General features: G+C 40.9%; 1 protein-coding gene across 3 annotated transcripts in view; it reads right to left on the bottom strand.

The window, feature by feature from the left end:
- Prr14l (proline rich 14 like) overlaps positions 1-26,432 on the bottom strand; it is a 68,792-nt gene that overhangs the window by 31,910 nt on the left and 10,450 nt on the right. For all 3 annotated transcript variants that reach the window (XR_010039715.1, XM_013141841.3, XM_003478292.5), the window contains exon 4: positions 11,125-11,197. Coding sequence is in view for 2 of the 3 variants with exons in the window: in XM_013141841.3 (XP_012997295.1) it covers positions 11,125-11,197 (73 nt within the window). In the remaining variant the exon portion in view is untranslated. The remainder of the gene's footprint in view (positions 1-11,124; positions 11,198-26,432) is intronic.

The raw sequence follows: 26,432 nt of genomic DNA, 5'->3' as shown, positions 1-26,432 counted from the left end.
TTGGAGGCTGAGGCAGGTGGATCAAAAGTTCAAGTTTAGCTTGGGTAACTCAGCAACTTAGTGAGATCCAGTTTCAGAGTAAAAATAGTAATTAAAAGGGAGGGGGGTGTTGATATAGATCAGTGTAAAGGCCCTGGGTTCAATCCTAGGTACTACAAGAGAAGGTAAGGGAATAGGTAATAGATTAAATTACTCTATGAAAAAGTACACTAATAAAACTATATATGACAGGCTAATGTATACAACTGAATGCCTTTAAAGATAATTAACTGCAATAATTTCCTTTTTATAAGATTGAGTATGCTAAGCAAGTACTCTGCCCAGCACCAGCTGCATCCTCAGTCCCAAGGTGGTACTTTTTTTCTTCCCTGGGCTGATACTTTCTGTGACTGACACATAAAGATTTAGTATATTCTTCTTACCTTTAAATTTAAAAATTTACATTATGGAATACTAAAAATTTTTAGCAGAATGTAAATTCATAAAACTTTTACTGTACAGCTTCTCTAGGAGGCAGTACAAGGTAGTTTTTCAAATATGTTAAGTGTATGTACCTCATTTCAATATTGAAGATTATATTAAAAAAATACATATATGACACCATCTCATATGGAGCCTGCTGCATTAAAGAAAAAGTATCTTTGCTTTGCTCTGCATGTTTTGATTCTTTATTCTAATGGATAAGTGAGTAATTAAAATAACCAGACTCGGCTGGGGACGTTGCTCAGCAACGGAAGGCTTGCATAGCTATATTTCCCTGAGTAGAAGTCTGACACCTTCTTCCCTCAAAAGAGAAAAAGTTCATTTTGTGGTGCCGAAGAATTCTCTTCCACTGAACTATACCCTCAGTCTCCCAAAAATATTTTGTCAGCAAACAGTAGATGAATAAATAAACTCAACAACTTTATAGATGCCAATAACAGATAAAAGCAGCCCTGAAATGCCAATTTATCACATCTTTATTAATATGAAGCCAGCCTACTTTTTGTGTCAAAGCAGATCATGCCATGCTACTCATGAATTTCTTAGCATGAACACTCCAAATGATTTCACTCTGTCTTTTTATTAGAGCTGCATGATTCATATAAGCATCTTTTGTATCACCATCTTAGCTATGTCTCCCATTTATCTGCTCAGACACACTGGAAAATTTCAACTACCTCCTAACTGCTGTGGATTTACTGTGTTTTGTACATACTATTAAGGCAAGACTCTCCCTCACTGTCCTGAATGCTCATTCTCCATTAAATCAAGTCTTAGGGAGGAAGCTGACTGGTCACTTCCCAAGTGATGAAGCACAGAGATGGATAAAGTTATAGCTGCAAAGAAAAAAAAAAAAATACTCTGCCTATCCTTCTGATTTATTTCTAATCACATATTTATATTTTGAAATTTCAGACATTAAGGTAAAGTTTGGCCGGGGATTTAGCTCAGTGGCATAAGCACCTGCCTGGCAGGCACGAGGTCTTGAGTTCAATCCCCAGTACAAAAAAGAAAAAAAGAAAAAACTAGACATGGTGGTTTATGCATACAATCCAAGGACTTGGTAAATTGAGACAGGACAACTGCCATGAGTTCAAGGCCAGCCTTAACTCCACAGCAAGACAATGTCTCAGAAAAAAAATTTTTTGAAGCAATATTACTTTGACTACAAAGTTTTCGGAAGGGCTGATGATGTAGCTCAGAGGTACAGTGATTGCCTAGCATACATGATGACCTGAGTTTAATCCCGGGTACTGCAAAAGGGGGAAAAAAAGTTGAACACTGACTTGGTGTTCATTTTTAATACATGGATAAAGATGGTGCATACCACAGAGGAATATCATAAAAATTTGATGAACTGGACATGATGGTGCATGCCTGCAACTCTTAACACTTGTGGCAGGCTGAGGCAGGAGAAGCACTAAGTTCAAGGCTAGCTTGGGATACAGAGTGGTTTAAGGCCAGCCTGAACTACACAGAGACTACATAGAGACTGTGTCTCAAAAACTAAAAATAAAATATTAAACAGATGATGGTAAAATTGCTATGTTAAAGCTCAGATGGGGACAGAGTCCACACCTACAATCTCAGCTACATGGAAGGTTGAGGCAGAAGGGTCACAAGTTCCAGGCCAGCCTAGGGACCCTGGGTGAGATCCTGTTTCAAAAAAGAAAAGGAGCTAGGGATGCAGCTTGGTTGAAGAGCACTTGCCTAACATGTGGAGGGCCCTGGGTTCCCTAGTATTTAGGAAAAAAAATTACTAAAGACTGCTTTTTTGGGTTAACAAAAATTCTTTCAAAAGGTTAAATCTGTTTTCATTTCACTTAATAGAGTCAGAGCAGACATGACTGCCCAGAATCTCAGAACTACCAAAGGGTACAGTAACTGATAGTAGTGTTGTGGGATGCTTACACAGAGAAGAAAAATACCACACTGCAGTGAGATTCTGGTGGCCTAGATTTAGCTACTGAAACTCAGCAGGAGACTTAAATTTATTTCTTAGCAAACTTAGAAGTTATTAGAAAACACTCAAGTTCCCTCACTCACAATAACCAAAACTTGAGTAGGGAAATGGGGGAAAAAAGCTGTATCCCAGGAGCTGGGAATTTAGCTCAGTGACATAAGCGCCTGCTTTGGAGGCATGCATTCGTGAGTTCAATCCCTGATCCCCAGTACCAAAAAAAAAAAGCTGTATCCTGTACAGGTACAAATTCTCTGTGATGAATGCAATCATTATGCATGTGTAAAATGTACCAACAAAATCTAATTTAAAATAAAACAGTAACCCAAACTTTTCTTTCAGATTTTTATTTTTATAAGTACATGTTTACAGCACATAATGATTATATTCACCATGGTACACATACATAATATATCTTATTTTTTGTTATCTTTCACTCCCCTTTTCTCCCTGCCAAGCTTAATTTATACAGTGCTCAATAGTACAAACACTGAAGGTAGTCAAGTATATTAGATTTTCATTAAGAAAACAAATCTAGCTGGGGCACAGTTCAGTGGAAAAGATGTACACCAAAAATGGAAACACAGGGGAAAGGGAAGAGGGAGGGGAGGAAAGAGTAAGAAGGGAAAAGAAAACAATTCTAATATTGTCATACTTTGGCATTTGACTTCTTTGAAACTTGTGGAATTTGGTACTTAACAGTTTGGGGTGTTTTGTTTTGTTTTGCTTTAAACAGGATCTTTCTATTTCGGCCAGTTTGGCCTTGGACTCATTAGGCAGCCGAGGCTGGCCTCGAACTTGCAGAGAGCCTCCTGCCTCAGCGTGCTGAGTGCTGAGATGACAGGCATGCACCACCATACTCATACTACTTAACACATTTTGAAGGAAAAATTTTGTCCTTTTGTCACAATACTTGTTTGTTTGGTACTTAAGGTATAAGCTAGAACTTACTGGTATCCACCACCTCATGATTTAAAACTATTTCCAGCCAAAACAATCTGTTGGGTACTTGTTCTTGGGATTAGTCACACCTCCCCGAACCAATTAATGATGAACACTAAGCTAATACTATATGCTAGAAACTAGGTGCTATGATGTGGGAAGATGGAAAATTCTGGCAGCTGGGCCCTGGAGACACAGTACAAGTAAATTTCTAAGAAGCATTATTCAGCAGTAAACTGTAAGGAAGCAGATGCTGTCACACCACTGAAAAGGATGCACTCCTGTTTAAATAAAACTCATGCATATACTACTCATATTCTCAGGTCTTAGGTCTTCTATAGAACCTTTTCTGCACTGCTATAACTGGATGTGACTCTGGGCAGAAAGCCATCTACCTTGTCTGTAATAAATACAGTTATACCTTGGAAGGTTCTTGGGAAGCCTGATAAAATTCTAGTAGTTACTTATTTCAAGCCCCCTTATATCAAACTGAGGATTTTACATCCAGATTTTTTTTTTTTTTTTTTTTGTCTTTTTCCTTTTTACCGGTACCAGGGATCAAACTCACGACTGCCTGCTTGCAAGGCAGGCGCTTATGCCGCTGAGCTAAATCCCCAGCCCCACTTTACATCCAGATTTAGGGAGAGGAATCAAGTAATTACTTTTATCAGTTTAAGTCATTAAAGAAAAATGGTATTAGAACAGGAATAAAAATGCCAGAGTAGTTTATCTGAGGACATGGACCAGCTTTTTAGTGGCTAACCACCAAGTAAGTCGGAAAGGGAATATTTCCAAACAGAAAACAGCTCAGGTTTTCCTGTGTAAAAGGCCGGTTCAGTGGTTAAATGAAAGTGTAGTTTAACATAAACAGTACATTTTTGTGGTGAGATATGGGTGACAAAATACCAAGAACTGACTGTGGTAACATTGGTAATCCATTGACAAGATCTTGGGGTGATATTGGGGTTGGGTGCCAAACTGCATCCCGAGTAAGACCCCAGCCACATGTTGAGTCTTATGTAGAAAACAATATTTCTCTCATCAGAGCAATACCCTGTTATGATTTATACCAAGATGTATCCCTATATTAGTTTCATGTGATCATGGGTGGGACCTTCAGAAGATAACTGGATTATAGGGGTGTATTTATAGGGTTAGGCGAGTCACATGGGCATGACCTGGAAGGCTGTATCTCTCCTTCACTGCTCCTCCCTTGATGCTCTCATTTCCTGGCCACCATAATGTGAGCAGCTTCTCCTCTGCCATGCCCTTCCATGCTGTCCTGCCTTGGAGCCAGCAGACTGTGGACTGTAAACATGGGCCAAAATAAACTCTTCCTCCTTTCCTCCTTTAAGGTGCAGGTGTCAAATATTTTGCCCTAGCAAAAATGAAAGTGACTAAGGTAGCCCTTTAATCCATACTGGACAATCAAGCCTTTGAGTCACAGAGAAAATCTGCACCAGCAGGAATCAAATGATAAACTGGGCCAAATTCTTCGTTATTTGTCCAAGATGCCAAGCAACCGAGAGGCAAACCTGGTGCATCACAATAACAAAATATTTATAAGTTTTAGCATATTTACTTTATCTTCTTTTTTTTTTTTTTAATCGGTACCAGGGATCAAACTCATGACCGCCTGCTTGCAAGGCAGGTATTTATGCCGCTGAGCTAAATCCCCAGCCCCCTTATCTTCTTTTTTTAAAGCTCTGATTATTCTATATTATTAACCTTATCTACAAAATTACATTACGCCTAAAACCCATCTAAAGTTATCTAACATTATTTGTAGCCTGGGGGAGAAGGGGACAAGGATTCTTGGCTCACTTTCTTCCTTAAGTCAATTAACAAACCAACCAATCAATGTAAAATTAGTACCTGTATTTTAGATGCCTACATTCAACCACTGTCCTGAAGAACAAAAAGAAGTAACAGAAATGAACTTACCTGAAAAACTCAAGGTACAGGATACAAAATGAGTATCACAAAGTCAGTAGCCTTTCTACATGCCAATAATGGAGTAGCTGAGAAAGAAATCAGGACTACTCACAATGGCTTTCAAAAACAAAATTGGAAAACAAAACACAACACCTCAAAACCTAGGGGTAAACCTAATGAAGAAAACGAAAGACCTCTACAATGAAAATTATAGAACACTGGAGAAAGAAATTGGAGAGACACTAGAGATGGAAAGACCTCCCATGTTTATGGATTAGCAGAATTAATATTAAATTACTGAAAGCAATCTACAAATTCAGTGCATCTCCATCAAAATACCAATGATACTTTTCATAGTACTAGAAAAAATAATCTTAAAAATTCATATAAAAACACAAAGGATGAGTTCCTGTGTGCTGACACATCTGTTTTGGCCTCAGCTGGGAAGAGGAAGGAGGATGGAAAGAACTTAGACTAACCAAGGGGAAACCTCATGAACTATGCCCTACAGATTCCACTTTTCTTTGCCACTAGTCTGTATCTTTGATCAGTGGGAAAGGCCTGACCCGCCACCTGTAAAAAAGGAATAGCTTATGTACTATTGCAACATGGCTTGGGTTCAGCAGGTACCAGGAAATGGCAAGATGGGTAAAAGATGGCATTTTTGTTTGTTTGTTTTTGAGACAAGGTCTTTCTATATAATTCAGGCTGGCTTTGAACTTACAGCAATCGATCCTCCTACCTCGGCCTTCTAAGTGCTGGAATTACAGGCATGCACCACCATGCCTGACTGGGATGGCAGGTTTTTTTTATTTATTTTTATTTTAATGGGATAATTTAAACTATGAGACTATTTTTCAGTTAAATTCCTTCTGTTTAAAACATATAAGGGAGTAGGGCTGGGGATTTAGCTCAGCGGCCTAATCGCCTGCATGGCAAGCATGAGATTGTGAGTTCAATCCCCGATACCAAAAAAAAAAAAAAAACCATATAAGGGAGTGAAATCACTTATATTCAGGATGTTAACTCTATCTCAGGAAAAGCCCAGAAACTATCGTATTTAGAGTGGCCACTGAGGTATAGAGAGTTATCTTTAAAGATTCTGTCCTAGAAGAGGATAGGATTCTCTCCCATTAATTTAATGAAAAAACTTTAGATGGGACCCTAGACACCTATACCCCAAATGCTGGACATAGCATTTTCTATGTTCAATAACATGGATGTGGAGGAAAGAGAAGCTACTGCAATTGGAAATACTTTAAACTCACCCAAATTGTCTAAGAGAAAACCCGAGGATGATCAAGGACAGCAAGTCTGGACACCAGGCACATGACTATACCAAGTCACGGCCTGAGCTCTGCTCCACGTGTGAGGCTGCCAATGAGGCTGACTTGTGGCACTGGAGAGGCTGAGTCTCCCTGCTCTCAGAGAGATGCGAGGCCAGCCACACTCTTGCTGCTTGCTCAGAAGAGGCCCAAGGGAACCCACAATGCCTCTGTCATGAGATAACCATTTCCTGTGAGGAGCTCTGGGTAACTCTGGACATCATGGGTGAACTAATTCAATGACATTCAGTTTTAACTTTCTTCTCTGGAAAGCCTTTCTCTACATTTATAGCTATAGATGAGGTCTAGGGGACCCCTAGTTAGAAATTCTTTTTTTTTGTCTTTTTCATTTTTATCAGTACCGGGGATCGAACTCACGACCGCCTGCTTGCAAGGCAGGTGCTTATGCCGCTGAGCTAAATCCCCAGCCCCCAAAGTAGTAATTTTTTTTTTTTTTTTTTGTATTTTTGTATTTTACCGGTACAGGGATTGAACTCAAGACCACATGCTTGCAAGGCAGGTGCTTATGCCACTGAGCTAAATCCCCAGCCAACTTAGTTAGAAATTCTTTACTTCTGCTCTGATATGTCATTTTAAAGGACAAAGATTTAACCATGTGTTTCTAACTGTGCCAAATCCTACTCTCTTGCTATAGGAAGAGATTTACTAGCAAAACTGGGGACAACTCATGAGGAAGATCCCATGGCCATGCTCCAGAGCAACATAGTGAAACCCAGTCTCCAAAAAACAAAACACTGGGGAAAATTCTCAAATTCTGACAAAGGCAAAAACAGATTTTACCAGTTGGGAGTACACCAGGTCCCCCTGACCAAATTAGCCAAAAGGTGGATACTGCTGCATAACATTGTAAAATATTTGACTTGAAAAAGAGAGGCCAGGCATGATGGTACATCCCTATAATCTCTGCACTCAGGAGGCTGAGGCAGAAGGATTGCTGTGAATTCAAAGCCAGTCTGGGCTACCCAGCAAGTTCAAAGTCAGCATGCCTCAAAACATAAACTAAAATAAAGAAAAGAATTGCTTCGGGTGTCTTGATCCAAAGGCTAGGATAAAAACTCTGCCCAGTGGCATACTTCTCAAAAAGTTAGATAGAGTAACTGCTGGATGGCCAAGCAGCCTGCTGGGTGGCAGCAACTACAGCTGTGATAATAGAGGAAGCTGCAGAACCACCTTTAGGACAGACACTAGAAATTCGGACTCCCCATCAGGTCAGAGTGACTCTTGAGATCAAAGGTAGCAATGGCTTGCTAAGTATTAGGCCATGGTCCTAGATACCCCTGGGTTGTTATAAAACTTGCACTACTCTCAATCCTGCCTTCTTGGTGCCTACAGGAAACAAAAGTTAGCCTTTCTTGTGAACAAGTCATCTTCTAGACCCATGCAAACAGGAGGACTTCAGTGACCTAACCCTCCAAGACCCTAAGGGGGTGTAGTTCACTGACAGAAGTAGCTCTGTCCAAGGACATCAAAAGGCAGGTTATGTAGTTGTCAGTTTGCAACAGGTCGCTAAGGCTAACTTCCCTTAGGGACCTCTGCTCAAAGAGCAGAGCTAACAGCTCTTATGTGGGCACTGCTATTAGGAAAAGAGAGGACGTTATGTACCTACACAGATTCCAGATACACTTTTCTAGTGCTGCATGTCCATGCAGCAATCTCAAAGAAGGATCTTGATAACTAATAACCAATCATTTGTAAAACACAATCAGGGAATTCTGTAACTCTGGGAGGTAGTCTATCTTCCCAAGCAGGTTTCTGTTATCCATTGCAAGGAATTCCAAAGAGATATATATAAGGTTTCCCTGGAAGGGCCAAAGACTGATAGGGGGACAAGAAGGACAACCTACAGCCCCTCAAGACCCTACACGTACTCCTAGTTCCCGATGCACCATTCTGGTCCTTCCTGAAGGGATTCAATGACAAGCTATAAAAATCCTACATGGATCTAGCTGGACTTGTGGGAGGAAAAAAAAAAAAAAATCCTACATGGAAAATTGTCACTAGAATTTCCACAGAACTAAAGAGGAAGCTATTCCTGAAAAACCTCTGGAAGACCTGAGGCTCCTCTTTGGAAAGCAAAACTCCAACACTGATTTGGATACAGATAAGTAGTCACAAATGACCCTATTTCATCACAGCTTAAATGGGTACCTGCCCCGAGAGTATTTTTAATTACATCCATTATGTGAGTAACCTTTCTAAGGCTATGGCTCTCAGGTTCTCAATAATTTAACCTTTCTCTTTGCCATACTTTGTACTCGGTAAGAAGTGTGGAAATCTGATTTGCTCCTCATATTTGGGTTCCACATCCAGAACATAATAGTAAATTTACTCTTTCTTCCAAAGAAAGAGACAGCTCAACAGTCACTAACTCTTTTCTCATTGTCTTCTGACAGGTTTTTTTTTTCCTTCAACCCAGCCAGTGAGCCACAACACCCCAAGGTAGTCCGAGAGCATACAACCCCCATTAAATCTACAGCCCCTTCCAGCTGGAAGGAGCTACAAAAGACAGAGATCTCCCCTCCCTCAGTCCCCATAAAGAATTATGGGGATATGTATCTTTTGGGGAAAATGAGAAAGCAGATCAGGGCATAGCAAAGTTGGCTAGGGAAATAGGCATGACCTGTTAAATTACAAAACTTCACAACAGTTCCCAAAACCCTGCATGCAGATTTCTCTTGAGCACATGAGTGCCTGAGGAATAGGTATTACGAAAGGGCTGGTTACCACTTAGTTTTTGCCACTGTGTTCACTGCCGCATGTCGTAGGACATACTTCTTTTCCTACTTTTACTTGACTTAAAAGCCCTCTGCAAAGTCTGTTCCTTTTCCTATTTCTAATAAAACCTTTTTTTTTTTTTTTTTTTTTTTTGAGACAGAGTCTCACTATGTAGTTTAGGCTAGCTTTGAACTCACTATGTAGCCCACGCTAGCCTTGATTATAAAACTTTGCTACTGTTAACAAAACAATACAATACAACACAAAATACAAAAGATGCAGAATAGCCAAAGGGATCCTAAACAAAAACCACAAAGCTGGACACCATCACAGTACCTGATTTCATATTATACTACAAAGTTGTAATAACACATACAGCATGAGCTTGGCATAGAAAACCAGAACTCAGGAGCTGAGGCAGGAGGGTTGCAAGTCTGAGGCTAGCCGGGGCTATGGGTTGAGTTTTAAGGCCAACCTAGACTACTCAGATATGCTGTCTCAAAAAATTTTAAAAAACAGAACAAAACAGCATAATAATGACACAAAAACAGACACAAAGACTAATGTAATAGAAACAAACGTTCCCAACTACAATCATCAAATCTTTTGTTTTGAGACAAGGTCTTGCTATGTACTTCAGGCTGTCCTTGAATTCACTATGCAGCCCAGGCTGATCTCAAACATTTAGTGATCCTTCTGTCTCAGTCTCCCAAGTATTAGGATTAGAGGCATGTACTACCATACCTAGCCATCAATTCTTGATAAATGAACTAGAAACATATGTTGAAGAAAAGATAGCCTCTTTAGGGGGCTGGGGATTTAGCTCAGCGGCATAAGCACCTGCCTTGCAAGCAGGCGGTCGTGAGTTCGATCCCTGGTACTGGTAAAAAGTTAAAAAAAAAAAAAAAAAAAGATAGCCTCTTTAACAAATGGTACTGAGAAAATTGAGTATCAATATGTAGAAGACTATAACAAGATTCTTGTCTCTGACTCAAAAAATCAATTCAGGGCTTAGTTGTGGTAGCACACACCTGTAATCCCAGCATTTAGGAGGCCAAGGAAGGAGTACAAAAAAACAAACAATTCAACACCAATAACAACAAAATCATTTAAAATGGATGAAGGCACCCTAGGTACATAACCTGAAACTGCTGGAAAAAATAAAAACAAAAACAACAACAAAATAACTTCTTAGCAGGTGTGGAGGCACAAGCCTGTAAATCCACTATTTAGAAACTTAAGGTAGGAAAATTGCAGTGAGTTTGAGGCCAGCCCATACTACATAGTGAGTTCAAGCTTCACTATGCTGACATCGAGTCTCAGAAAAAAACAAGCCAAAACAAAAAATTCTCAAGGGGTCCTGGAGTGGACATTTTTCCTCAAACCTGCCCCAAAGAATTACTACACCCTCTACAATACTAGGTAGATTTCTCCCTGTTCTAGTTTATCCTTCATAATAGGCAAAAATAATGTGATTATTTAAAAAAATCAAGGGCAAAGGCTTCAGCTCAGCAGCAAAGTGTCTGCCTGGCAAGCGCAAGGTCCTGAGTTCAATCCTAAGTACCAAAAACAAAAACAAAAAAGGTTCAACACACAGTAATAGGGAAGGGTTTATTAAGAAATTTCTACAGCTAAGGCCATCTTGTAAAGTAGGAAGTAGGCTGACATTCTGAATATAAAATAGAAACTGTTAATTGTAACTGTGTAATAACTGAGAAAAAAATAATTTAGAGAAATACATACCTTTGTTCCTTAGAAAATCTTCAGGGAAGCCCACACATAAAAGTTCTTTGCTTGACTTCATTAGGAGGTCCCCCTACAATAAGAAAATCCAGCAGTAAAGGATGATTCACAGATACCTGAGTTAACAGATGTTAATTATTCTTCAAAAGACTTTTTATGACTTCAGGAAATTTGCTAGTAGTCACAGGATTGGGAATGGGAGAAAACCTCAAATTTAAGTAAGCATAGTCAATAAAAACTTTCACTTCTCTAGAATTTGAGTTTGGAAGAATCATTTTTCAAGGTCTGGGTAATAAAAGAGGTTTAACATGTCAACCTGAAGCCACAAAACCCTACAAACGCCTTCTTAATCAAGAAATAAATTGCTGCAATGTAATTTTGATTTTATCAGAAAATTGGATCTATTTTAGTCTCTAACCATTCTAGGGATCAGAAATAAAAATTTCCCCCAACCTTCTTAGAAGAGTTGTTATTATTTTTATCCCCTTTTACCAGAGAAGGGAGAACACCATCAGTGATAATCAGTTTATTTCTACAGGAGAAATTCAGAAAACTTGGATAGGGCAAGGGCAGAATATGTACATGGTGGCAACTGCTGGGGTGCTCCACAGGTGAGGGTTCCACAGGTTGAGTATTCTTTATCTGAAATGCTTGGAACCAGGAATGCTTTGTATTCCACTTTCATTTTTTAAATTTTGGAATATTCACATGTACATAATAAGGTATCCTGGGGATGAGACCTAAACCTAAAAACAAAATTAATTTGTGTCTCTTAAACACATGTAACTTAAAAGTACTTTTAGTGGATCTACATTTTTACTCTGACTCATCATATGAAATCAGGTGTGTAAGTTTCTAGTTCAGGTGTCATGTAATAACAGTTTTGAATTTTTAAGGATTCTCAATTTCAGATTTTCTCATGTATAATGACAAACCAGTATCTAGTCTCCTCGCTGAGAGCCTCTGACCAGGCAAAGATGGCTATCTACACTAAAACTTTACCTCTAGGTCACCTCTTTTTCCCTATCTTTTTTTTGGTATGGAATTGAACTGGGGACCTTGTTTTTGCCAGGTAGGCACTGTGCCACTGGGCTACATTCTTGGCCCCTTTTTTCCTATCTTAAGGTTGAGGTATCAGTCCCCCACACTGGTTTAACTGATTTGTGCATGATTCTAACACAACACTCACTTAAAGCTGTATATCATGGAATTTTGTAGCTACAACTTTGTATAATTTTTAAAATTCCTATATCTGCTTAGCCGAAAACAAAAACAAAAACAAAAACAACCCCCCCCCCAGGATTATTTCCAAAAGATGAGAAGTATAAAATAAAAAGCTGCCTTTATTCTGAGAACACAGAGAGAGATGACCCACACCCCCACCTCTGGCAACCAGCAATCTCTCTGGCAGACACGTGGCGTGGGGGTATGTAAATAGCCTCAGTTTGGGGTGGAACCTAAGGCGGACATTAGGGATGTACAGGTAGCTCATTGGTCCTAGGTTTTGCGCCATAGGTAAATTCCCAGGGGCGGGAAGATGGCATCAAAGGTAAATTCCTAGGGGCAGGGGAGATAAGGGCTTCCTGCCTCCGGTTGAGGCTTTTCTGGTTACAGTGTCCTGTCTGGGACAAAACCCTTTCATATCCCGTCTTATGATTATTATTATGAAAAGGGGCGAAGATTTTTTTTTTTAACTATTTCCTGCTGGCAGAGGGTTTTGTACTGGAGACTAGGGGAGTCGACAGGATGAAGGTTGATGCTCAGGTAGACACTGGTGCCAGGTGTGTTGGCCAGGACAACTTCACTGGTGAATGCACGTATGTTAGACTAGAAAAACACAGAGACAAGATGTTATCAGGAGACATGGCACTGTCATATTTAAGGTAGAAGGGAAGGTGCCTTTGATTTAGACATGTCATTCTATCAGGACGATGTTCAGGTAGGAACATTTCCACAGTAAGGCAGAATTCCGAAAATTAAATGTGGGGTTAGGAGGAATGGAGTTATGAGAGGTGATTACTCCCCATCTGAAAGCATAAAAGTTAAGAGGGTAGATGTATAAAACTTGTCTCTGGTCTAGCAATTGAGGTGGAAAAAATAGGAGTAGGGAAGGCGGTGGCTGTACCAGTATAGGGAAGGTAAGGGCTTAGGCTTTCAGGGATGTCACATTTAACCAGACAGCTGAGGGTAGAAAGAACTGCGACTGTTATCATATAGAACATTATGAAGATTATCTTATGCATGATGTGGGAGTCTTTAGAAAAGACTGTCAAGAGTCCTGCTGTAAAAATGATCATTAACAGAATGTAAGAAATTAGGAACCAAAGTGGATAATAAAACATGACTTAGCCTGTTAACTGTGGCTGCGAGGCCTTTGTGAAACGGAGATGAGTGGGCGACAGAAGATGAGATGACCACTCAGAATGATCAGATTTAGGACTGGAAGGGCACCTCTTTGCCTGAGTGATGTGAAACCAGGAGGGCAGTCTAGCAACTTTGATTTAGGCATGGGTCGCTGTAACCTGGTTGTATCAGCAGTTTACCTGGTTGTGGGAGAGGCTTTTATGTATCCTGAAAAAGTATAAACAAAGTGAGAAGGCAAAATGTATCTGTTAGTCTTGACTAGGATTACTTGAGAAATTGGTAAATAAGAAAGGAAGGGGGTGGTCTTATATCACTGAGGAGAGGTTTACTAGCAATAACAGGTGGAAGCTGCTGAGGCCTCAGTGTTTCTAAGTGAGCCTGCATAAACACAAGGGAGTGAAAGCACTTTAAGATTTAGGACTGGGACCTGCACGAAATAGGCACTGTCTATAAATGGCATAGGTTGACCATCAATACCCCGTCACAGAGATTGAGGACTTAATACAGCAGCCTGAAAACTCAGGAAAACTCTGTATATATCGCCTCTATGTCCACAAATATAGAGAATTGTCTTACCTGAGACTTTAGTCGACTTGGACTCTGAGACAGACACCTTAAAGGGGGCTGTTGTTGCCCTGAACCCCCTCAGTCTTCAGCAGCAATTTTTTCAGCAATGAATCTGGCAGTGTCGACATTTGCTGTGAGGGCTAGAAGTTAGGATGGCTTACCCACTCTTTGGTGGCTAGGACAGTCCAGCAGCCCTGGAGTAAAGTCTCAAAGAACGCCAGGATGGGGCATTTTTTTTTGCCCACTGTCTTCTGCTGCATTTGAGCGTGGTCCACGGGGGGCCAGGCAGCTCCACCTTGTGTAGGTTTACCTGCCTCAGAACTCCAAGTGTCAAAAATATGAAAAACCATATTAAGATCTCTATAAGGTTTGAAGGTCAAGTTTTGCCTTTTTGTTTGGGATTTGGACTACAGTAAAAGGTATCTGTAGAAGTAAGTAAGTATACAGGAGTTTAATATTGGCACTTGAGATCAGAGAGCAGGCTGTATCTGGATGGCATATCGCTTTTTTATAGGGTGACACGTAGAATTAACAAAAAAAAAAGCTTTAGTCTACCCAAAAAGGCTTTCATGGAAACATTTTGCAGTAAAGGTTTAGCAATCTTATGAATAAATCTATCAAAACTAATCTAATACTGTCAAATTCTTTTTATTTATTTATTTATTTTTTTTTTTTATTTAAGAGGAAAAAGAGAAAAACACAAAACAAACCAAAGCGGCGTAAGGGTACACGCAATACAGAACTACAAAACAAAACAAAACAAAACGAAACAAAAAACCATAACAGTAAGAAATTACCTGCTAGTAGATTACACACTATTTTCTTTACTGTCAAATTCTAACACATTTACTTTTTAAAGTTGTTATTTGTAGTAGTATGAACTAAGACACATAAAATAAAACTTTAAAGAAAACCCTTGTCGTGAAATAGAGCTAGTGGTTTCCAGCAAAAAGATATTTATAACCTTAGTTGTTAAACAGGAGATTGGTGAAGGCTTTGACTGATAAACAAGGCTGGTAAAATTACCAGGTGGCCAGTAACCTTGATTAAATGGTTTGAGAATTGTGATAAAAAAATAGCATCTCTTGAGCGGAGCCGAATTGTAAAATAAAAAGCATGCCTGAGCGGAGCCGCTGAGCTGCTGTTTTGCGGCACACCAGCAGAGCACGCCCAGTGTGGGGGTGGGGCGAGCGTTGGGACATAACGCGCAGGGGTGGGCTGGGACTGCCCCCAGAAACATGTAAGGCGGCGGTGATGATGGCGCACTAAGGAAGGAGGGGCTGGGATGGCGCATGGGGGAGGGGCTGGGAGGCAGCCCAACGCAGCATGCGAAGCTGGAACTGCTCGCAGGGTACGAGGATTTTCTAGCCAATTTAGGAACACAGCTGGGTTTTTATTAGCCTCCTGGATCTATTTTAAAAGTTTGTTATAGTTAGTATGCTTGTCCTGCTCTGGCACAGCTATAGACCCTGGGTCATTATCAGCGGTGTTTACCTTATCTCTGTGATCAGCTTCTTTTCGAGCTGCTTGCTACAGCTGATTTTGTTCTTGTGAGCTGAGAGTAGTATTTAGAATCACATAAACATCCTTAAAATATAAATCATAACAATTAGTAATAATTTCAAATTGCCTGATATAATTCTGTGGGTCATCAGAGAAGCTACCTAATATATGGGTAATCTGAGATAGATCAGAAAGGGAAAAAGGCACATGGATGTTAACAAGTCCCTTGGGGCCAGCTTGCTCCCAAAGTGGTAGCAGAGCCTGAGGAGAAGATTCCGGAGCAGAGGGCCATTGGGCAGCCATCCATCCAGTAGGCACGTGTGAGCAATCATCTATCTGTAGAGCGGCTACAGAGCTGCTGCTGGTCACCCTGGGAAACACAGGCAGATGGCGTCTCACTGTGTGCCTTGCAGCGAGAGGATTGCTGTCGGCAGCACAATGAAGCATCATGTGCACTGCAACAGGGCGACTGTTGCAGTTCACAAGAGGAGCCACAAGGGGGAGACTGTTGACAGCGAGGGTCCTGGGAACATGGCGGCCCCTGTCACGTGGCCCCAAACAAGGTAGTGCCCTGTTGCCATGTGACCCTTCTGAACATGGTGCCATGCCACGTGGCAGAGGGTTGCAACATGGCACCTGTTCCCGGCGCAAGCTGGAACAGTCACGCGTCCTGCTAGAAGGACATAGCGACTCAAGATCTAGTATGGTGGGCGGGCGGTGAGAATGCTGTAGGGGATAGAGAATTCTCAGGAAAACAAGAAATCAGAGACTTTGAGGAAGCGCTAACAGAGTGATTAGAGTTGCTGGGAGAGTTATGGGTCCCAGTTATGGGAGAGGGAGACGATCGCACAGCGGGAGGTATCTGCGACGTTTTGGGACCAGGACTGCTGAGAGAATCAGGCATAGAAGGGGAAAGCGGTCCAGTGGGAGGTAACGGCAGGGAACGAGTTTGGGGGTAGGCAGGCGGTGGCCAGGAAAACACCGGAGGGCAGAATGGAAAAGTTTGCGGCACAGCAGAGTTAGCTAAAAGTATCTGAGCGGGAGCACAAGACTTAATGAGAGACAGGCATGTTCTCAGAATAAGAAAGGCCTGAATATAAGGGAGTTTTAATAACTTGTTGCCGGCCTGACAGAAATCATACAAATTCCTGAGAATGCAGGGGTCAAATGTTCCTTCTTTGGGCCAACGCTTGCCGATAAGCAGGTAGGTTGGCCAGACCTCCTGGCAGTGAAAAGTTAACTTTTAGTTTTTATGGTACTTTTAATTTTTAGAGTACGTAAATTGGAAATTAGGCATTGTAAAGGTGTCTTTTGGGAGTTAGAAAATACGTTTTCCGTGACTGATTCAGGCAAGAAATAAGCCAGTGGTCCAGAACAAGCCGTCACTCGTTTGTGACACCACACGGAGGGTAAGGTTTCAAAAACTCGTATATTTTAGTTGTCTCCGAGAGATTTACGAGTGGAGCCCACATGGGGTCAGTAACAGTTTTGCCCGTGAAAGCTCGAGGCTTTAAGGGAAGTGAGGCAGTCCTTTCAGTGTGGCGGTCCAAAAATCTCTGATTTGGGCTATCCGAACCCAAAAAACGTGAGAGATTTTATAGAGTGTGGACACAGGATAACCCAGAAAAAACCTTGCCCTGGGCTGTCCTAAGGATGTGAAAATGTACAGACCCACACAAATGGGGAGAACAGTCGAGTGGGGCTGCCCAGTGACAAAAGTTGCCCAGGGAGTGGTCACCTGAAATCAATCTGGCTGATGCTGAGTGCAGGTGGCTGGCGACTAGGACGTCTCAGGAGAGGAAAAAGCTCGGAATTAATCCAGGATGTTATCTGGTTATCGGCTAGGGGACTCAACTGGGTGTGTCCCAGGAGTCAATCGCCTGCCGATCGAGTCACGGCACCAAATGATAGGATTATTTCCAAAAGACGAAAAATATTTTCAAAAGATGAGAAGTATAAAATAAAAAGCTGCCTTTATTCTGAGAACACGGAGAGAGATGACCCACACCCCCACCGCTGGCGACCAGCTATTTCTCTGGCAGACACATGGCATGGGGGTATGTAAATAGCCTCGGTTTGGGGTGAAACCTAAGGTGGGCATTAGGGATGTACAGGTAGCCCATTGGTCCAAGGTTTTGCGCCATAGATAAATTCCCAGGGGCGGGAAGATGGCGTCAAAGGTAAATTCCTAGGGGCAAGGGAGATAGGGGCTTCCTGCTTCCGGTTGAGGCTTTTTTGGTTACAGTGTCCTGTCTGGGCCAAAACCCTTTCACCCCCAAAGAAAAAAACTAAACAAAATTTTGTGTTGGAATGTTGGGTGTGCTGATGCTTGCCTGTAATCCCAGCACTCCTAGAGGCTGAGGCAGGAGGATCTTGTGAGTTCAAGGCCAGCGTGGGCTACATAGTGAGTTCAAGGTCAGTCTGAACTGCACAGTGAAACTCTGTGTCAAACAAAACAAAAAATCTGTGTTGGAAACAGAACTGAAGGGAGAGGGAGAAGATATAAGAAATGGTGATTACTCACTGGAACTAAGATATGAGAGTTAAAATAGGCACGCAAACACAAAGGAGTATTCTTTCATTTCCTATTGGAATTTCAGTGTGGAATACTAGTACAGAGAATTAACTTGAAAACAAGCATCTCCCAGAAAAGTTGCATGTAACGCTATCATATTTAGCAAAAGCAAACAAACAAAAAGTATGAATTAGCGTGAAAGACATACTGTAATGGAAGAAGAGGAAGCGCTTATTAACCACAGAAGATGAGATTAGAAAGATCACCATTTGGTAACCATCACAGTAATAATCATCTCAAGTGACAACCATCAGTGTTTGTTAGCAGTGTTTAAATTTATTTACAGCCTCACAGTATCTCATAAGATACTAATTTTAAATGGGAAAACAATAAACTCCCACAGATTCCCACTGAATCAAGTGATAAATATTCTTCCCTGAGATAAGGCACCCCAAAACCATATGCCTCTTGATACAACTGAGAAGAACCAATTTCTGTAGTAGTTTCCTGCTCCCAAAAATACATATATGGAATCTAATCACAAGGAGATATCAGATAAACCAAAATTCAGGAAAACTACAAAACAAATGGCCTGTACTTTAAAAAATATGAGCAGGGGAACTGTTTATTCCAGATTAAAGTAAACTTACAACAAGTGAATGAATGCTACATCACAATCAAGTGATCCTGCATTCATCCTGGGCCAGAAAAGACAAACACATCTTTTTTTCCCCACAAAACAAGGCTACAGTACAACTGGCCAATTTCAATAGGGTGTGTAGATTAGATACCATATTTAGATCAGTACAATCATTCCTTGATTCTGATTAATGTTATCATGATCATGTAACATGTTTTTGTTTGCTGGGAAATACACACTGAAATATGTAAGCATCGTATCTGTTACTATACTCTCAAACTGTTCAGGAAAAACAATTTAAATGAAATAAAATGTCAGCATGTAAGGAATTTGCATGAAGGCTATATGGGGATTCTTTGTATTATGTTTGCAACTTTTTGTCTCAAATTATTTTTTAAGGGGTAAGAAAACATTTACTTGTAGTTATATTTGATTCTTTCTCCAAAATGATATTACTCTCTGCTTTTCTAGTTGTAAGGCCAAATGTATGAGTTGTGAGAATAGAAGCTATTTAGAATATTCTTTTAAATCAACAGTTTACAGGGGCCAGGGATTTAGCTCAGAGGTACAACACCTGCCTAGCAAGCAAGAGGTCGTGAGTTCCATCCCCATACCAAAATAATTAATTAATTGTTTACAGAAAAGATAATGTTAGAGCAAAAGATTAGAGGAAGTCAAGCTCTGTTCAAACCACAGAACTTCCACCTATCACCATGGTACTGACAACAATTTTACCTGTGTTTTTAAGAAAAAAAAAGGGTAATCTCAGCACTAGGGAGGTTGAGACAGGAGGATCTCTGGGAGTTTGAGGCCAGGCTGGGCTATATAGTAAGTTCAAGGTCGGCCTGAATTACAAAGCAAGACCTTTTTTTTTCCTTTTTTAAAGGAGCTGGGCGTGGTAGCTCACGCCTGTAATCACAGTACTTGGGAGGCTGAGGCAAGAGGATTGTTGGAATTCAAGACCAGCCTAGGCTACAAAGTGAGCTCAAGGCCAGCCTGAACTGGATAGAGAGAACCTATCTCAAAAAGAAAAAAAACAAGGGCTGGGGGTTTAGTTCAGCGGCATAAGTGCCTGCCTTGAAAGCAGGCAGTTGTGAGTTCGATCCAAGGAAAAAAAAGATAAAGGGGGGGGGTACCACATAAAATAACTAGTAGGACACCTGTCAGGATAAGGCGATGATCTATGAGCAAAAGCTTCTATAGGGCTAGGAATTTAGCTCAGCAGCGCAAGTGCCGGTGCAAGATCCTGAGTTTGCTCCTCATTTCAGAAAAAAAAAAGGCTTCTATCATTCATTATCCTTTTCTGTGACAAAAGCCAATAGGTAGCCAAATGTGTTACCTGCAATTCCAGCACTTGGGAGGCTGAGGCAGAAAGACTGAAAGTTCAAAGCTAAGCCTAGACTATACAATCAGATCTCATCTCAAAAACTAAAACAAAACAGGGAGGAACGTTAACAGGGCCGTCACTAGCGGATTCTGGTATGCTGCTTAGAATAATTAGTATAAACTTTCCTGGAATGAAGTTTGGTCAGTGACATACAGGTTCTTTCAGATTCTAAAAGTTCCCTGTGAACTACAGTTACCCTTTTTTTTTTTTGTCTTTTTCCTTTTTATTGGTATCGGGGATTGAACTCACGACTACCTGCTTGCAAGGCAGGCACTTATGCTGCTGAGCTAAATCCCCAGTCCCCTACAGTTACCCTTTTTAACTGTAATCTTTTAGAGAAGTTGCTGGAATTGCAGTGCTGCATATACTTATTGTTGCATAGAGACGTTCCTAGTTGGTAGCACCAAAAATAATGCCCTAGTAGAGTGCCAGACCCTTCTTCTTTGATTAGGAGTTTTCATTTCCTTTTTTCATATTATTATTATTATTACCTTTTTGGGGTGGAGGGTCTTTTTGAGACAAGGTCTCACTGTGCAGTTCAGGCTGCCTTGAGATCACTTGATAGCCCAGGCTGGTCTTGAATTTGCAAGAACCCTTCTGTTTCAGCCTCCCAAATGCTGGGATTACAGGAGTGTGCCACCACCCCAGCACTTCATTTTATTATTAAAAAATATTTTACTGGTGTATGTTTACAATGGAATTTTATTACACAGTATACAACTGGCCTCAAACTTGCTGTGTAGTCCAGACTAGCCTTGAACTAATTATCCTCTTGCTTCAACCTCCTGAGTGCTGGGATTACAGGTATTTGTTACCATTGGTGACTTTTGTTAGGATTTCTAACCAGAAAACAGAGAAAAATAATCTAGGAATAAGTCTTTCCACTTGTTTCTTGCCTTACTAAATTCTCTTAAAAGGTTCTGAGTTAATTAAAAAAATAAGTTACCCTTCACAAGAAGGTTAGAGATTACAAGGTTTGAGGTGTCAAATAGGATTAGGAATTGAACAGACTGAGAGAAAACGTCAGGCTGAAGTAAGATGTGAGGGTTTCCTGCGGATACTACCACGATGATAGTTAACTTCCCCAGTAGGTGGGAGCTCTACCAGATGGGGTCCCTGAATGTGGATGGTGGAAAAAGAACAACCTATTTTTGTGCAATAAACACATATCATATTAATTCTTTGTAGCAGGCATGGTGGTGCAAAGCAGTAATCTCAGCATTCTGAGAGGCTAAGGCAGGTGGATCACAGGTTGAAGCCCCCATGGCAACAGTGAGATCCTGTCTCAAAAATAAAAAACAGCTGAGAATGTAGCTCAGTGTGAAGGCTCTGGATTCAATCTCCAATACCGCAAAGAAAAACAAATCATTGGTAACACTTCCACTGCTCTCAAAATTAGCTAATAATTCTCGTACTTCCTGAAAAACAATTTTCTCCTAGCCGGGTGTGATAGCACACATCTGTAATATCAACATTTTGGAGACTGAAGCAGGAGGATCACTGTATTAGACCAGCTTGGGCTACATAGTGAGTTCAAGGCCACTCTAAACTACACAAGACCCTGTCTCACAAAAAAAAAAAAAAAAAAAAAAAAACTTAAAATATAGGCAAAGGGTTTAGTTCAGTGGCACAAGTACCTGCCTAGCAAACAGAAGGTCATGTGTTTGGTTCCCAGTACCCAAGGGGAAAAAAATTTGTGTTAAAACCAAAGATACAAGCCGGGCATGGTGGCTCACACCTGTAATCCCAGCACTCGGGAGGCTGAGGCAGGAGGATCCTTGCAAGTTCAAAACCGGCCTGCGCTACAAAGTGAGCTCAAGGCCAGCCTGAACTGTATAGAGAAATCCTGTCTCAAAAAGACAAAAAAAAAAAAAAAAAAAAAAAAAAAACAACCCAAAAATATAGCCAGGCATGGTGGTGCACACCTGTGATCCTAGCACTTGGGAGCCTGAGGCAGGAGGATGCCTGGGCTACAAAGTGAGCCCAAGGCTAGCTTGAATACACAGTGAGACCTTGTCTCAAAAAGACAAAAAAAAAAAGCCCAAAGTACAAAATAAGATAAAAGGAATTTTCCTCCATACATCTCAATTCAGAGAAAAAAAGTGATGACTTTTAATTAGACCAGTTATTTTAGCTAGGCAAAGAGATAGTTATATTCCCTCATGATGAAGAGAATTGCTGAAATAAAGTTTTATCTTACATCTCAACAATGTGCTTATATTTTCATCACGAGATGAAACTACTGGCAAACCATACTGTGGGAACAACAGTGTCCTGCAGACTCAGACAACATCTGATGAACATCAGTTTTACCACTGAACCATGAAGTCCAGATTTTTCACTTTTTAATCACTGCAAACAATTCTCAGTATGAAATCCTTTTGGCGAACAGCAAGTTCTTGTGCTTTTGCCAATTTCTCTTACAAAGACTCTCAGGGTTAAAAGTATGTAAGTAGCTTAGTAGTATTTAGTGCAACAACCTTTCATTTAAGTGATTTTACACAAATTGTACACAGTTGGGGTTGAGGATGCAGCTTAGTGGTAAAGCACTTGTGTACCAAGTGTAAGGCCTGGGTACAATCCTCAGCACCAAAAAAAAGTTGGAGTTCTTATAATCAGGCCATTAAAAACACAAGTTTCTCCAACAACAGGCTTCAAGTGATCAGCAGCCACTGTGTTTCCTTTCACTTGATGCCTCCTCTCCATATCCCTTCAAATATAGTATCTATCCCCATAATACACCTACTATGGCCAGGCAGATAATCCTCTGAACTCATATCTAAGTAACATCAAACAAGAAAGTCAAGTATGGTATAAAGAATTTTCAACCCTAGATCATCTATGTCACACAGACATTTCTTTATTTCTCTCATGCATAGTTCTGAAATAAGGATAATCCTTTCCACATCCTGACTAGTAACTTTCTTTTTTATTGTCTGTTTTGTTTTTATCGGTACCAGGAATCGAACTCACGACTGCCTGCTTACAAGGCAGGCGCTTATGCCGCTGAGCTAAATCCCCAGCCCCTATGACTAGAACTTTCACATGCACCAGTTTTAGAGGTTTCTGCTACAACAGGACTTCAGAACTGATTATGTTCTTTCACAATTCAGTGTGGCTCCTCCAGCTGTCCCTTCCACTGCACCTGTTCTGATCCTTCTCTTTTTTGACCTTTCTTCTCCCCTTCCCCCAAAAAGGACCTTTCTGATCAAAGAATAAATTTTTTTTTAAAAAACACTTTTTTTTTGGAGACAGAGTTTCGATGTGTGGTTCAGGCTGGCCATGAATGTACTATATAGCTCAGGCTCCTCTTGGAATCATGGCAATCCTCCCCAGCCTTCCAAGAATTATGATTACAGGCATGCTCCTCCATGCCTAGCCACAAACTATTATTAGACAGAAGTGTTTATACATTTTTGACACAATTATAAGACTGGAAAGCATTTTTGTTGTTGTTGGCTTTTTTTTTAAATAGACTGGTTTTTCTGTCTGTCTTGCTTTTTTTTTAGGTGATGAAAGTTCCCATTTATTAAAGAGAGAAGAGCAGGACATTCTGCGGCATGAGAGCTAGCAGGAGGACAATGGGAAGGGACCCTGCGTGTCCAAAATGCCTGAAAATAACATGTGGGGAAGTTGTTGTCATCACCTGCAGTGTCAGAGTGAGAGCCATTCCAGCGAGATACCCGCTAGGTTTCTAGTTACACATAAATTAAACAGACTGGACTTGAACTCACTATGTAAACCACACTGAGCTTGAATTTGACAACATAGTTCAGCCGGCCTCAAATTTGTGGTGATCCTCTTGTCTCAGCGGCCCAGGCTGGCAATGCTTCAACTTGCACTTGTCCTGCCTCAGCGTCCCAGAGTGCTCAGATTTTAGGCATGTGTCATCGAGTCCAGCTGTGACAGCCATTTTTAATTTCGGTTTGCCTGATGTTTCTCCATGATTAGATCTGCATTTTTGGAGGCAGAAATGCCACAGAAGTGATATGGATTCTTTTCACTGCGTCCTATCAAGTATATGGTGGTTCACATGGCTCACATGTCTATAATCCCAACTAATCAGGAGGTAAGTCAGGATAAACCCAATTTCAAGGCCAGTCTGGGCAATTCAGCAGACCATATCCCAAAATAAAAAATAAAAGATGAGCTGGGGAGGTAGCTCAAGGGTAGAGCTGCCTAGCATCCTTGAGGCCTTAGATTCAAACCTTAGTACCAACCACAAGGACAAAGTGCATACTACTGGGATGCCTCATTCCTGAGGAGGCAAACTCCATCCTTGAGTCCAGTTGGGATCTCCACCATGAAACAACTAATTCCCTCCTTTGTAATCAGTATGTATGTTGTGGGTAGATACTTTGAGATAGAGTAAACATTGCTTCTCATTTCAAACCTTTAGCCACTAGTTTTAACATCTACTGATGATTGTTGAGATATCCAGGGCCTTGCAGTCTATCATTGAGCTACACCCTTCTATCCTCCTCAACAATAATATTATATTTTGAGGCAGGGTCTCGCTTACTTCAGGCTAGCCCTGGACTTAACACTGTAACCTCAGCTGGCCCCAAACTCACTATGCTCCTCCTGTCTCAGCCTCACAAATGTTGGATTGTAAGTGTGCACCACCATCCCCAACTCCTCACAATCACTGTATCATGGCATGGATTTATGTGTATTTGTTTTAGTTTACGGTTTGAAATTTATCATTTTTTATTTTTAGCTTAAATCTTCTCAGATTTAGCCCTGAAAAGCCCATTTAGTGTTGCTCCTGTGTCCTTTCGTGATGTCCATATAACTTTCTGAGCAACTTCCCACGAACTGTTTTAGACTCATTTGTGTTCTTTCCTCTGCCGCCTTGAAATACCCTCCTCCAACAAGAATTGCCATTTTTTGTTGCGAAATTACACAAGTTGAGTATCCCTTACCTGAAACGCATGGAACAGCGGTGCTTCTGATAATGGAATTTTTGTTTTGGAATATTTACATGAGATAGCTTGAGGAATGGGATCCTTATCTAAATACAAACTTCTTTTTTTTTGAGACAGACTTTCAGTGTGCTTAGACTAGAGAAATTCTTGGGATCAACAGGTCTTCCTGCCTGTGTGTACCTGAGATCACAGGTGCAAACCACTGTACTCAGCCATTTACATTTCATATATACTTTATAACACATAATTTAAAGATAACTTCATACAGTATTTCTAGTAATTTGGCATATCTGAAGCTGGGTGATGTGGTGTATGCCTGTAATCTTTGCACTCAAGAAGGTTACTGTCTATTCTGGGCCAGCCTCAACTACATAGCAAGATCCTGTTTCAAGAGAAAAAAAAAAAAGGGCTGGGGATTTAGTTCAGCGGCGTAAGTACCTGCCTGGCAAGCAAGAGGTAGTGAGCTCAATCCCCAGTACCCAAAAAAAAAGCCCACAACAAGCCAGGGTATGGTGACTCACGCCTGTAATCCCAGCAGTCGGGAGGCTGAGGCAGGAGGATCGTTGTGAGTTCGTAACCAGCCTGGGCTACAAAGTGAGCTCAAGGCCTGTCCGAACTGCATAGAGAAACCCTGTTTAAAAAAACAAAAACAAAAACACAACAACAACAATAAAAAATGCCTTCAAAAATGTCTACAACAGGGCTGGAGATGTGGCTCAGAAGTACAGTACTTGCCTTGTATGCACAAATGCTGAGTTTTATCCTCAGCACTACAAAAAAAAAAGCCTTTATTGAACTATAACAAGTGCTCCAGTTTAGATGTGGTTTGCCCCTAAAGATCCACAGGTTAGAAGTTTGGGCTTCAGAATGGCAGTGTTAAGTGGTAGCCTCTTTAAGAGGCAGGATGTGGTGTTCCACTCTCATCATGAATGGATTCATGCCCATCCCACAGGAGTCAGTTAGGTACTGCGACTGGATCAAACTCATGACCTTGCGCTTATCAGGCAGGTGCTTATGTCGCTGAGCTAAATCCCTGGCCCAAACTTGAGACTTTTTTTTTAAATCGGTACTGGGGATCGAACTCATGACCACACACTTGCAAGGTAGGTGCTTATGCCACTGAGCTAAATCCCCAGCTCCATGAACTACTTTAAAGAAGCCAGTGTAGAAAAAAAAAAAAAAAAAAAAGAAGAAGCCAGTGTGAGATTTTTCATTTGTGGCACGATGTTGGTCCTCACAAAGTTTCAGATTTGCCAAGTGTGGTGGTACACGCCTATACTCCCAGAACTTGGGAGGAGGAGGCAGGAGGATTGCCACAAATTCTAGGCCAGCCTAGGCTACATAGTGAGTTCAAGGATACCCTGAACTACACAGTAAGATCCTATTTCAAAACAAAACAACAAA

The sequence above is a fragment of the Cavia porcellus genome, unplaced genomic scaffold, assembly GCF_034190915.1.
Source record: "Cavia porcellus strain 051 isolate PalLab524CR breed Dunkin Hartley unplaced genomic scaffold, mCavPor4.1 scaffold_16, whole genome shotgun sequence".
NCBI classification, from domain to species: domain Eukaryota; kingdom Metazoa; phylum Chordata; class Mammalia; order Rodentia; family Caviidae; genus Cavia; species Cavia porcellus.
Note: the sequence above shows the minus strand (reverse complement) of the source record. Positions and strands in the feature narration are given on the sequence as shown.